Source organism: Pyxicephalus adspersus, chromosome 6, assembly GCF_032062135.1.
Source record: "Pyxicephalus adspersus chromosome 6, UCB_Pads_2.0, whole genome shotgun sequence".
Taxonomy (NCBI): Eukaryota; Metazoa; Chordata; class Amphibia; order Anura; family Pyxicephalidae; genus Pyxicephalus; species Pyxicephalus adspersus.
The window spans coordinates 5,594,778-5,608,261 of record NC_092863.1 but is presented as its reverse complement, the minus strand read 5'-3'; the positions used below and the strand labels follow the sequence as shown (position 1 = coordinate 5,608,261).

At 41.8% G+C, this 13,484-nt stretch overlaps 1 protein-coding gene across 5 annotated transcripts in view; it reads left to right on the top strand.

Annotated features, from left to right (window-relative positions):
- Positions 1–9,220, top strand: part of ASXL1 (ASXL transcriptional regulator 1) — a 13,032-nt gene extending 3,812 nt beyond the window's left edge. Inside the window, exons 2-13 of one of the 5 annotated variants that reach the window (XM_072414249.1) lie at positions 523–605; positions 873–875; positions 1,566–1,674; positions 1,991–2,102; positions 2,229–2,296; positions 2,373–2,466; positions 3,545–3,682; positions 3,780–3,943; positions 4,167–4,263; positions 4,426–4,531; positions 4,930–5,431; positions 5,751–9,220. In XM_072414249.1, the coding sequence (XP_072270350.1) occupies positions 523–605; positions 873–875; positions 1,566–1,674; positions 1,991–2,102; positions 2,229–2,296; positions 2,373–2,466; positions 3,545–3,682; positions 3,780–3,943; positions 4,167–4,263; positions 4,426–4,531; positions 4,930–5,431; positions 5,751–7,514 (3,240 nt within the window). In that variant the 3' untranslated portion in view covers positions 7,515–9,220. Of the gene's footprint in view, positions 1–522; positions 1,675–1,990; positions 2,103–2,228; positions 2,297–2,372; positions 2,467–3,541; positions 3,683–3,779; positions 3,944–4,166; positions 4,264–4,425; positions 4,532–4,929; positions 5,432–5,750 lie in introns of those variants that run through there. The other 4 variants (XM_072414252.1, XM_072414248.1, XM_072414250.1 and 1 more) reach the window with 4 other exon arrangements.
- Positions 9,221–13,484: the final 4,264 nt, after the last annotated feature.

Here is a 13,484-nt window from a genome sequence, read left to right as displayed (position 1 = left end):
TCACATTAAACACGTCATATTACAGTATATACCCCCCAGATCACAGTACACACCCTTATATTACAGTATACAACCCCATATCACATCACACCCCCTCATAATTCAGTAAATACCCCCATATCATGTTACACTCCTCCATATTACAGTATATACCTCCTGCATCACATTACACCCCCTTGTATCACAATATACATCCTCATATTACAGTATATACCCCCTCGTATCACATTATACATCCTCACAATTCAGTATTTACCCCCTCATATTACAGTATATACTCCTCATATCAAATTACATCCCCCTGATATATTACACCTGTCTCATATTACAGTGTATATACCCCCCTTACATTATAGCTCTCCTATTAGGGTATATACACTTCATATCACATTACACCCCCCCATATCATATTTTACCCTGCCTGATATTACAGTATATAAACCATAAGAATGAGAGGACAGGGTGCTGCATTAGAGGGTGGATGTTACTTGTTGGTTGTTTTCATAGTGTTTTTTCCCCCAGGTATTAGAGAACTATTCAGATGCACCAATGACTCCAAAACAGATTCTAAATGTGATTGAGGCCGAAGGACTGAAAGAAACAAAGTGAGTTTTGTGGTACATTAATTTGTGAAATAGTTCAGAATGCGTTACTTTCCCCACATCGTTCAGTTCTGCTGCAGGAGGATCATTTCATTGACTTTCAGTATGTTTAGATTGTCAGCTTATTCTATATAATCATCACAAATAAACAAGTGAACGGTGTTTAAAAAAAGTAATTTCTATGTTTGTATTTGATGCCCATGTCACTTGTCACTAATAACTTTTTTTTTTTTGTCTTCTTACTTACATGACATTCTTTGGCGTCTATAGAAGGTAAGAACAGTAATGAGACAGTTGAGTTATATAACTGTTTAGTTTTTATGTATTTTTTGTAAAGGATCCATTTTCCATCCTCTATGTCCTCTGTTATCTCCTTAGGCTATGTTCAGACTGGTGGTGAGGTTATGGTGCAATTAATTCCTTCTTCTGCCACCGAACTGCTGCCTTGAGGGAGATAAAACATGTAGCGTCTATCCGTGGCAGATCAATAGAGAATGCATGGGGATGGCAGTTTAGTAGGACGGACCGCTGCCTGCTGTAAATTTGCAAACGCTGGTTCTTTAGAAATGGGCACTGCAGTGCCGGAGGCTAAGCTACTGTCAAGGTGCCCGCCGCTATGAGCCATGCATAAACACTTGTTCCTGCAATAAGTCTGAATTTACTGAGTTTTAAAATGTCATAGAAGCTTTAAAGTACTTTGGGAACAGCAGAATTCCCTTTTCTGAGATCTCATGGCTTTTCATGTGATCAGATTCTTTTATATTTCTTCTGGGATAGTTTAAGGATCCATGCATAATGTGAAGGGGAAGAGTATCACTTGGATGACACCTCTGAGTGTGCTGTAGCTGCTCACATCCAAGATTATGGCTCACATCCAGGATCACAGCACAATTATAAATGTGGGTACAGGGGGAATTATTTATTTGTATTTGGTAAACTTATATAATTGTTTTTATTGTCCAGTGGATCGTCCCCATTAGCCTGCTTGAATGCCATGTTACATTCGAACTCGAGAACCCGAGAGGCTCTTTTCTATAAGCTCCCAGGACGGATAAGTCTGTTCACAATGAAGGTGAGTGTGATCTTCTTAATCTCTAAATTGGTGGAAATTGACCTTTTTGCAGTGGAATCACAGGGAAAGGCACTGACAGTCCTCTATTTGGCTCCCTATTATATATGGTTGTTATTTATTCCATTCTACTAAGGGAAAGGATGGTCCCCTGGCTTTGTGCAGTCTGAATTTGAGTGTTGATTTGAAAGTTCTGATGGATTATCGGGGCCATTAGGGGTTGAAGCTGTGTAGTTCCTGATCTGTTCCCACTGCTATAGTGCAATATAGAGATAAATAATCCATTCGCTGACACTATGGTTTGTTTCTTCTATTACAGAAGAATGCAGTGCAGTGGTCCCGAGTTGTGTCACTTCCTGAAGATGGGGACACAGAGGATACAGCAGATGAAGAGGGCAGCCAATGGAACGAGGGCAATGCCGTTACAGCAGGTAAGCAGTAAATACATTCCTCAGTGAATATATACTGATGTGTGTAAAATATATAATTCTACATGGTCTGTATATCTGCACAAGCTTTTGTCTTATCTAATACCTGACCAATCCCTGTCTTTGCAGTAGAGTCCTCTGGAAGTGCTTCCTCTTCCCAAGAGTCTCATGTCAGAGAAACCAGGTCCTTAGTGCAGGTAATGGTGCTGTGCCGATAGTGGTTGGGGTTTGGGGTGCTGCTTTTTTCTATGACCCTGAGGTGCTCATTTTTAGGTCAATAAGCAGAAAAGGAGAAGTGGAGTTTTAATGCCTCGTGTTGTTTTGACCCCTTTGAAAGTAAACGGAGCCCATTTACCATCAACCTCAGGTGAGCAATTTTTCTTTTAACTGCAGTGGGATGCTTAAAAAAAAAAAACCTTTCTCTGTAACAACCAATACGTTAATTTTTCTTAGTACTACTACTGTGATATCTCTAGGACAGATCGATTTGCCACGGTACCTTTCTATGGTTCAGTTTAAGTACTTGGCTGTGTTTGAGAGTCATGTCTCCATCTGCAGTGTGCCCATTCTTTCTTAAAGATATGAATAAAAATCCAGCAGGGATAGTAGGAGGACTCTAAAAAAGGGGAAGAGCAGATATTCAAACCCAGGAACTCTGCTCAGGCATAACAGGAACCGCACGGTTAGAGACCAAGGAGCTTTGCACAGGGATGGTAGAAACCCCTATAATTGGCATAGTAGTTGTGAAGGCCCAGAGACCCAGAGCTCTTTATCATGGGCATAGCAGTTGTACCCATCCGGGAACTTGGCTCTGAGGTGGATAATTGGGGAAAATAGGTATACAGACCAGGTAACTTAGCACCGGTAACTTTCCCACACTGACTAATACCTATAATACCACCTTTTAGTTGCATTGACCCTTTTACCCTCTCCTTAGTTTAGCTGATGGTTTCACGCTAATATTTTTCTGCATGATATATAACCACTTAAGTAGAACTATGGCCTACTGCAGCATCTAATGTCATCTACATGGCTTTCTCTTAATACCTCTGCAAAGTTTATCCAGTTCATCTTCCTGTGGTGAGGAGTGGTAACATTGCTTGGCACTGCATCTGAATTCAGAGCAAAATTGCAACTTTTATTTAGGCTTTTCTTGCTTGCACTAAAAAAAAAAAAAAAAAAAAAAAGGAAATGTAAAAGTAAATATTTCATAGGGACTGGCTCCCGACATTTTCACTTTTCACTCATAAGCCCAATGTCTGTTGGTCAGTATCAGCCCACATCTGTTACTTCTTTCTGGATTGTCTGCATAGCCTCTGTTACTGAAACTCTGCAAAATAAGGACATTTTTATGTTTCATTGAGGCTTGTTCATCACATATCAGCTGGATTTGGTGCTTGTTTAGACCCTTTACACTTAAGTTGATGTTTTCCTTGGTGTAGCAGGCTTGTCTGTCCGTCGTGTAGAGAGTGAATCCTCCAGTAACAGAACCATAGGGAGCAGTCTGACCTTTCATAGACGTGCAGCACTGAGCGGAAACTCCACACATCACCTCAGAAGTATTAAGAGTTCCCCGGTTTCAGGTACAGCGGAAACTTTTTGCAGAAATGTATTTTCCACTGCAGTGTTGGGTAAATAAATGAGTGCTTTGCCTAAAGCTGGTCTGCTGTCTCTTCACAGCACAAGTAAGAAAGAACAAAGAAGAAGAAATTGATTTTGAAACCCCAGGTTCCATTCTTGTAAACACAAATCTTCGAGCACTGATCAATGTCCGGACATTTAATGCTCTCCCCCACAATCTTCAACAGCAGCTGCTGCTTTTACTCCCAGAGGTAGACAGACAGGTAATTTCCAGGACTTCTATACAAAGCTGACTTTAACTCCTAAAACTTATAACCTCTGCTGTCTACCTAAATGAGTTAATGTAAGGTCTTTAAAATTGTGCTGGACCAGCATTTTCCCATGGTCATAGAATGGGTGCTTTAGTCCTGATACAGCAAGGAATTGTTGGAGAAAAGAGCGATAGATTTTTTTTAGTTGTAACACCTCTCTATGCGTTATCTTCAGGTAACTCCAGAAGGACAGCTGAAGATGAGTGGCAGCGCCCTGAATAATGAGTTCTTTGCCCATGCTTGCCAGAGGTGGAGGGAAAGACTGGCAGATGGTAGGTTGCTTGCTTACCCCACCATAATTCCACAGCTGCCCATGTACACCCCTTCAATTATCTCTCTTTGCCAAAGTTTTTCATTAGGGCGTCAACTTGATTATATAAAGTTGGCCACTTCTACATTGTCCTATGCTGAGGTTTTGCTACGTTTACCTGTAGGTGAATTTACGCCGGAGATGCAGCTGCGAATGAGACAAGAAATGGGGAAAGAGAAGAAAATGGAAGATTGGAAGGAGACATTTTTTGAGGATTTTTATGGCCAGAAGTAAGTAGCTGTTGGGATACAATTTTTTTTTAGCACTGGATGATTGTCATTGTTGAATTTCCTGCATTATTTTTCTGCTGTGCAGTTTCTGTTCCTTTTGTGACAGTTTTGAGTCCTCATTTGGAATGACACTGCAATTAGAAAAAATGTTTTGGGATTATTCGAGCTGGATTTCTCTAGTGAATGGATAGGCTCGCATTCTCATTGATGTCTGCAGTTTCTAGCTAACAGGTTGACTTGGCGTCAATGACACTGGTGTTCAGTAAGGTGTATTAGGTTGCGTTCTGGGTGACATCACGTCATTTTTAGTGGGTAGGCTGAGGTCCAATGTGCCAAGTGCACACAATTTTAGCAATTATTTTATATGAGATTAAATTTTTTTTTTTTTTTAATTGTAGACTTGGCCTGTCTGAGGATCCAGGTTCTGACCCAGAAGATAAGTGCAACCAACCTGACTTTACATGTGAATCTCTGCAAAGGACCAGTCCAGAGCCCATTCATGTTGAAGAGTCCCTTCCAGAAATTCGTGGAAGACTGCGACGGAGCTTGTACAGAAACCGAGAAAGACACCAGCAAACCCTTACTATGGCTTCTAAAGCAAGAATGTCCTCTACTCCTTCTACTCCACCCAAGAGAACAGAAGATATCAGCCCAGCTTCAGAGGACAGGCTAACCCCTGCAGAGGCTGTAAACCTTCCATCCACCTCTGACAGGGTCCCAGAGCTTCATCCCGAGAACTGTGAGCAGAAAAGGAAGATCACCGATCCCGATAGCTCCAGCCCCTCCCTCGAGAAGAAGCCGCGAATGGAACAGCGTCAGTCCTTTCGTAACACAATTACAAGTGTTCACCCAGAAAAGCCACAGCCCACCAAAGAAGAACCAAAAGTCCCCCCAATCCGGGTATGATGAAGTCCTTTTTTTGTCTATTACACCCACCACATTTGTTAGAATCTCAGAATCCTACAGTAAGAAATATGTCACTTTAGTGCTCTAGTGTCACACAATTCTATATTTAAACCTGCTTATCATATTTGTAAGGGTGGTATTTAAAAAAAAAAAAAAAAAAAAAAAAGGGGGTCCATGCTTCTAAATACAAAATTAAACACATTTAAGATTGACTTTGGTAAAATTTTAGGTCTTTCTTGTGATTCTTCAGCTTTTGATATTTGTAGAATGTGTTGCTGGACCAATAACCTAATGGTCTTTTCATATTTTGCAGATCCAGCTTTCTCGCATCAAACCTCCCTGGGTGGTTAAAGGTCTGCCAGCTTACCAGATCTGTCCCCGGATCATCCCAAACCCTGATCCCCCTGGGTGCCAACCTAATCCCTGCTCACCTGCTGACCGTCAGACCAGTGGCCATGACCTCCAGACCTCCATTGGCGGAGGCGGAGGCCCAGGTGGAGGTCAGGGCACTAGGGAAAGAAGAAGCTGGTTCAGGGACTCCAAAAGGAGAAGATCGGCTAAGAGAAGACATCGAAAGAAGCCAGCAGATTGCTGCAGAACACAATTACTGCCGTCCACAACTGTAAGGGACTCGGCAGACAAACCTCATCTTCCTCGAGTCAAAATAACTAGGACTAATAGTTCTCCAGAGACCAAAGAGCATGGCCTCTCTGGTGCCATGACCAAAGAGTGGCACGTCAGTGAGGTGGTCGATGGTGATGTTGGCTCTGAGGTGCCATCTTTGGATTACTGTAAGGGTGAGAATTCTGATAAAGCTGCAAATATCTGTGACAAGGATTATACTATAGATGGCAAAGGGGAAGAAAATATAATAAGAGTTGGTTGTCCAACTTCCGCTCTTGCTGCAGATCCTGTGGGGCAAGGAAGCTTTGGACCGTCAGAGTCTGTGTCAAGTGTTCTTGGTGACGTGTCCAACACTTTTCAGAACAGAATTAAGCCTGTCAACTCAGCTTCTGCTGAAAAGGATTCTGCCGACAAAAGTAACAATGGTGCCATGGATTCCTCACGAAAAGACCTCCAAGAGTCCACCAATACACCTGCTGTTCATTCTCCTGAACCACAGCCAGCCAGCACCTCAACTGATAAGGAACATTGGGAATGTGGAAATGAACTGAAGCATATTAATGAACCAGTTGCAGATAACGTTCCTTGTAAGCCAGTCAACACTTCGCATGTTCTGGATGTACGGGAGCCAAATGAGTCTAAGCTGCTGGACAGTGTTGAACAAAACCGAACACACAAGTTGACAGGGTCTCGTCGCTCTCCATCATGTGACTCTTGTGAAAGCGCCCCTGTTCAAACGATAGATTTATCTTGCCCACAAACGGATGTGAACTTTATGTTCAAAGCTGGAGATCCTTTATCTCCCAACAGCATGAGTGAGTGTCCTAAAGATTCTCCATCTTTGGTCACTCCTGCTGCTATAAAAAGTGAATTTCCCAGGGAACAAGTGTCGGAGTGTCCCACCGCAATCTCCAAAGATGCATATTTTTTGGCCAAGAAGCCTAATCCTGGTACTGGTCCACCTACCGACATAGGACATTTCATAGGTGATGAAAAGCAAGAAGACCATGGTGGAGGAGGAAAACAGAAGCTCCGGTTGGATAGCTGTGCAGAGTCTGTTGGAAAGGAACCCTTGCTTTTTGATATGCCATTCGTCCCATTCCCAAAAGAGGTCGATGTCCATGTTGAGCTGCCGGTGGATTTGTCGCTGTCCCCGTCGAGCAAAATGAAACAAACGTTATTTGGAAAGCTATCAAAGCAAGCACAGGATGTGGCTTCCTATTGCTACTCAGCTGGAGTACGCCTCTCCTCCTTTCCTGGGGACTTTGCCGTCACCGGAGAGGCCACCTTGTCCCTGGAAGTCTTTGCCGAGCATGACAGCGAGGAGCACGTTTCGTTGCGGTGTTCCTGCAGCTTTAAAGCCATGACAGTTTGCGAAGGGTGCGGAGCGTTCTGTCACATCGACTGCATTGGCCCCTCCAAGCTTTGTGTTTTGTGCCTTGTCATAAGATAGTAAAAGATCGCCCAGGACATTCAATAGTACATGTCTGTATTTTCATAACTTCGGAGCCCGAAGGTGATTTATTACGTATTATGCTTCATTTTGTTAGAGACTAAACCGCTGATAATTATTATTCAGCTCTTATTGTGATACAGATCTTGTTGAAGGGGCAGTAATGAGAAAGGGCAGGGAGCTGGTTTTATGAGGATTTGGGACCGTGTCAGGCATGTTGCACCCCTGTGTGTTGTAGTCCATTCATATGCTGGATTTTAAGATGTCCAGCTTATTTTCTTTTTTTGCAGAATAACACTGGGACTTATATGGTAACCCATGCTTACTTGGAGCTGCTGTATTGTGTTTTCACAGCAGCTTTTTTCGAAGTTGTCATATTTACACCTAATAAAGTCCATTCCAGCTAATAAATATGTATTCTGAACACATAGACCAGGGTTTGGAGTCTGTGATTAAAATGCTCCTAATCTTTGTATTTCATATTTTTGTTCTTTTGGAGAACATAATGTAAAACCTTTTAGCCCAAGGGCTTTCATCATGTTACAAGGTGGAGAACCTGGCCTATAGCAGGCCTACTCATCTCAAACTATATTTTTTATTGTAAGATTGTCATTTGTAGTAGTCTGTAGAATCTTCCCAGTTGGCTCTATAGAGTTGCATGGAAGAAGGAGAAAGGTTTACAGGCACGGGCTATCCCAAATGCAGCCTGAGGATAAATATGTAGACAAGCAAATGATTGCTACGGACAGCAAGCACTGTTGACCACATGTTGGATCTATTGTCTTTATAAATGTACACTGATATGATGGTTATGGGTTATGACATTTCATAGAAACATTGAAGGAACAGTTGTGCCCTTCACATCTCTTGCTGAAGAGAAAAGAAATGCTTTGTTAAGGAAAAATTAGAAGTGGATGGATGGCCAGGTTGTCACAAAAGTTGTCTCTGCACAAAGGCATATTGTCAAATGGCACTAGGATATTATAATTTGCAGCAATTGTTGAATAAAGTTTACACATCTTAAGCTTTCTTTTTCATTCACGTTCTAATAAAACAATGTATTTTTTTTTTTTTAATGAGCGCCGGCTCCAGTTGTTTAGCCACACTGAGTATTTTTGTATCATTTTTTGAGTTAGTGGTGCATACGTCCTTCCTGGTGCAGTGTCCCTGCAGGGTATGCGCAGTATTATTATTGAAGTATTATTGCAGATGCTTTTGTCACATTACTGCCTCTTCAACCCACCGGCACAGCTCTGGAGGCTGCACAGGGTGCTTTCCCGGCCGTGTAAGTGATGGCAGGGTTACGGTCAGTGTTTCGGGTGGGGTGGGGCTTGGGAGGGAGCAGGGGGTGGGAAATGTCCATACTCGGTTTTGCATGGACACAATCATGTTTGAGATTTCAACGGGTTGTATATAAAGTAAACTGTTCAGCTTCTGCATTCCAGTGTTTTATTCCTGTATTTATGTTGTAAACAATTCTGGCCCACAATATAAATGTATATTCTGTATAGATGGCATTGCTGTGTGAGTTTCCATTACTGGCCTCCTGTTTATTTCTCATAGGCTGGACCTTACGTTAACAAATGTTTCTTTTTTTTCCCTCCCGGTTTTCCTATTAACCCCCATTCCCTGTGCAACTTTGTTGCACGCTTTAGTTTTACAGTATATGTCTGGGCAAAAATAAAAAATAAAATCTATTCAGTCAATCTCTGTAAGGCGTTTACATTTCTTCTTAAAAATACGAGTGCAGAAAAATATCTATCTAGCTCCAAACTTTCTGGGCTGACTCGGCTGCCTCACCTGCATTGAAATGCCATGAAATGTTGTCACTCCTGACCAATTCTGCTGGACTTCAGAACTCCTTTCACCTATGATAAAGAGTGAGAGGTGTTGTGCAGTGCAACAGGGAAAAAGATGAAGCTGCTCACACTGATTTTGCACGGACATACTCTTTATTTCAACATACGCAGCTGCTTACAGCCCATTCTTAATGCTAATATGGTTGGTACATACCAGTCGTTAGATGCAGGGCCATTGTACACTTTAATTTTTTTCCCTTGTTTTATTTTTCTTGCTTTGGAGCACCCATTGTTAATACAAATCGGGCCGCTCCATAAACACCACCAACAGATGGGAGTTTCCAACATTACTATCTATGGTCTATGCAATATTAGTGTAAAGGGCTCCCATTGGCTAGTGCATATTAGGAAATGATTTCTGCTTACAAAAAAAGATTGATCAAACAAATTATCGGCATCCCTAATGGTTTTCCCATTAGCTATCACTGGTAATCAGTGCCCCTGCTTGTGTTGCACCTGACCAAATGCATGGGTAGCAACCTTGTGTAAAACCACACAAATGAAACGGGAAGACACCAACATTTATTATTTCTCCAGCGTGGGCATTTTGGTCTCCTAATTGTTGAAAAAAAGAACTAGCCTGAACTGTAAAATAATTGTAAGCAAGCAGGTTTCATTTGCAAAAGGTTCCAGCACACCGTCCATTATAAAAAGGTGGAGCACAGGTGGGTACATTTTTTTTTTGCAATAGGAACATTCCCTGCCCCTTGTAGCAGTAAGAATCTGCCTGTTAGCATTTTTTAATTTACCGGTAGGTTTAGTTCCACTTTGAATGAATTGAATGTAGATATGCTGCAAAAATATTTAGGACACTGGTAATATTTAGGACACTGGCAACATCTTACACAGACCTGCTCCTCCCTCTAATCTATATTTCTCAATACACCTCACTATATCACAGCCAGCATTACTAATGGAGGCCCCTTGCAAGAGAGGAAATATATTTTCTCTAGGGACTAGCCATTTGCCTATAGGCCCCAAGCACTGTCCCCAGAAAATCGGGTCCCTTGCAACACATCTTGAAGTGTCATGTACTGTGGAAGGAGTGGCAGGGGAGCCCAGGTAAGATCAGACAATGTTGCATGCCCTGCACCCAGAAGGTAACAGAGTCTGGTTCATTTGATGGTGCTACAACCATGGAAAGGCTTTAGGCTTTAATACTACTTGCCTGTCTGTCTTCAATATCTGACGCACAAATCAAATCAGAACATAATCTAATCTAGTCTACCTGCTTGTTCTTGGCCGCTGGTTCAACATCACAAAAAGCTATTTTATTTTCCAATCTGCTCCTTGCTTTTCAGATCGTTGGTGGTCAGTATAACTGGTAATAGGAAAAAAAAAGTATAAATAGGACAGCAGTAAATTTCACCTTTGTAAAAATGACTTTAACAAGTGCTGGGCATGTTACTTATGGTATTTGCATACTGCATTTGCCAAGGTTTTGATCAACCTCTTTCCTATGTTTTGCAATGGCCTTATCAATGGGTGAAAAATGTAAAATCTGGGTTTGTGGGCTTACATAAGAATTATTTGTCATCTGAGGCAAATTCTAGTTTTAGAACAGGCCAATGACATCAAGAGTGATCTGCTGTATTGGATTACCAACAATTGGTAATGATCATAATTGTATAATTGCTTGGCAGAGAACTAAAGAGCATGTATATGCAGACCTTCATTTTTGGACAGCAGTAATGTTCTAAGCATAAAATCCAAGGAACCCCAGTGTAAAGTTTTAATAGTAAATAATTACAAGCATGTCTCTACTACCCTTTGTGTCATTTTAATCAAAAAATCTTTGCTCAAAGTAAGAAGTAGCCAGCATCCTTATTAAAGGGTAAAAAATATTAAAATAGGGCTAATTCACCCCCACCCTGGAACCAGAGCTTTGTTGGTAAAGAGGCTTAGCAGCCAGGATTGGTGTCCTCAGTATATTCCAATTTGTTTCCAGAATGTATGGCTGTTGGGCCCATTTCCCTGGCATAGGATTTTACTATGGAGCCCTGCGCCTCATAGGAACCCGTGTGTGACTTGACCCAGCAAAATAAAGTATACGCATGGGTGAAAACGGTGTCCTAAGTTCTCAGGACCTGGGTTGCATTCCAGGTGGTTGTTTCCAAAGTTGTCCAAAGTATTTCCATTTTGCAAAGTTGATGTCTCCATCAGATGGCAGCTGGTTTATTGCGCTAATGACCAAGTGAAGGAGCAGGAGGGGAATAACTCCAAAAATGAGAGCAATGACTGAAGCACATTACAACAGTTACTAAAAGAAATCAGTGACCTCATCTTTTTACTTTTAAATTTTGATAAACCAAGGCAGGGGTGCTCACACTTTTTTGGCTGGGGAGCTACTTTTAAAATGACCAAATCAAAATGATCTACCAACAATAAAAACTTGGACTTAATAAGTCCTGTGCGTGGTAGAGCTTATTTTGAAAGGCAGGGCTCCGCAATCCACTCGCGATCCACCTGTAAGGCACCCCTGCACTAGGGCTTTAAAGGGCTGGCATACTTTAATGGACCAATGTGCCCCACCAGGGTTGCAAGTTTGAATATATATCCTTAAGAATTTAAATTATTATAATATAACTTAATTATTTATTAATATAATATTTAATTTCTTACCATCACATTTACTAAGTCTTCCAGCCCAAGCATGACATTTACCAACCCAGAGTTTCTGGTGCAGAGGTTTAGCAGATAGCTTGAGAACCAACAGAAGTTTTCAATTTGCTGGTTCGAGCCTCGGTTTTATCCCTTAGTTCAGAGGATATTTTACTCTTCAAATAGAACAACAAAAACACCACAAATTGAGTGGAAGTGAGTAGCTCAGCGGATAAGACTGTTGACCCAGAGAGCTGTAGATTCCGGTTTGAATCCACCAAAGTGCTTGTAGTCTCAAGGACCATGCCATGAAATTTCTGGAGAGCCCGAGGTCGATACCACAAAAGCGCTGTAGGTTCCGGGGGCCAACTACATGAAAGCGCAGTAGACTCGAGCTCAAATCGCTGAGTGAAAGCTTGGAGGCCATGGACAACCCGCCAGTCTGCTCCAGTCCCAGGCCCCCACAGGCCTGTAACAAATGTGGGCATCACATTAGGTTGTGGACCCCCCGCCTCTTTCGGTCCATGGTCTGTGATCACTGCAACAAATATAATTAGAATGGGCTGTCTTACCGGGGCAGCCCATTCAAAAAGTGGGACTTAGGTTTTTTTTTTCGGCCTCACCCCCATATATACACACACACACACACACACCCCTGTTGGTGGGACAGAGTAGAGGGTCTGAAACATTCCCACTACCCCATTCCACCACCAGGGGGGGTTTCAGGCACAGCACCTGGGACTCACAGAACTTGCCCTATGAGGGATTTGAACTCATGATCTCCAGGAGACCAATCAGAGCTCGTACCCTCAGAGCTACAACCGATGCTCAAACATAGAAGGTCTTTGGTTTCAGAAATACAAGGTCTTCACCTGGCCAAAAAAAAAAAAGAACACAAACATGCAATGGATAAAAGTCTCTCCTACAACAGCGAATGATTTCTACAAAGCGGGAGACTGGCAATCCTAGATCGATATTTCCAAAATGTTTTCTACGCACAGCAAAATCATTGAGGAGCTGCAGCCATTCATGATGCCTTGCTGTGGTGACCATAGAAAGAATTAAGAAGTTGTCATGAAAAAAAAAAAACACTCCCAAGTTTTAACTCTTCAGCATTTCACTAAAAAAGGGATTTTTGTCTGTCCCTGTGGGGTGAAATCTGACATCAGTACACTGCTCAAGACAACACATGAAAAAGTTATACCTGGAGTCAGGGATTTAATCTTCAGTGGAAAGTCACGTCTTGATAATTAAAAAAAAAAAAAAAAAAAACATTTTAGAACAATAATAATATTTTAGATTTATAACTCTTGTGTAACAACATTTCAGTTCTAAAATTTCAAAATTTCCTTCTTGCCGTTTCCATCGGAAGCCCTTAATACAGGATGATAACACCAATGGCTAACTAGGAACAGCTCGTTGTCACCTTGTAACAGGAAGTATCTGCATAAAGAACCTTCCTGGTCACCAGGTATTATTTTATTACAAGCTGCAGATCTGAAATGATTAC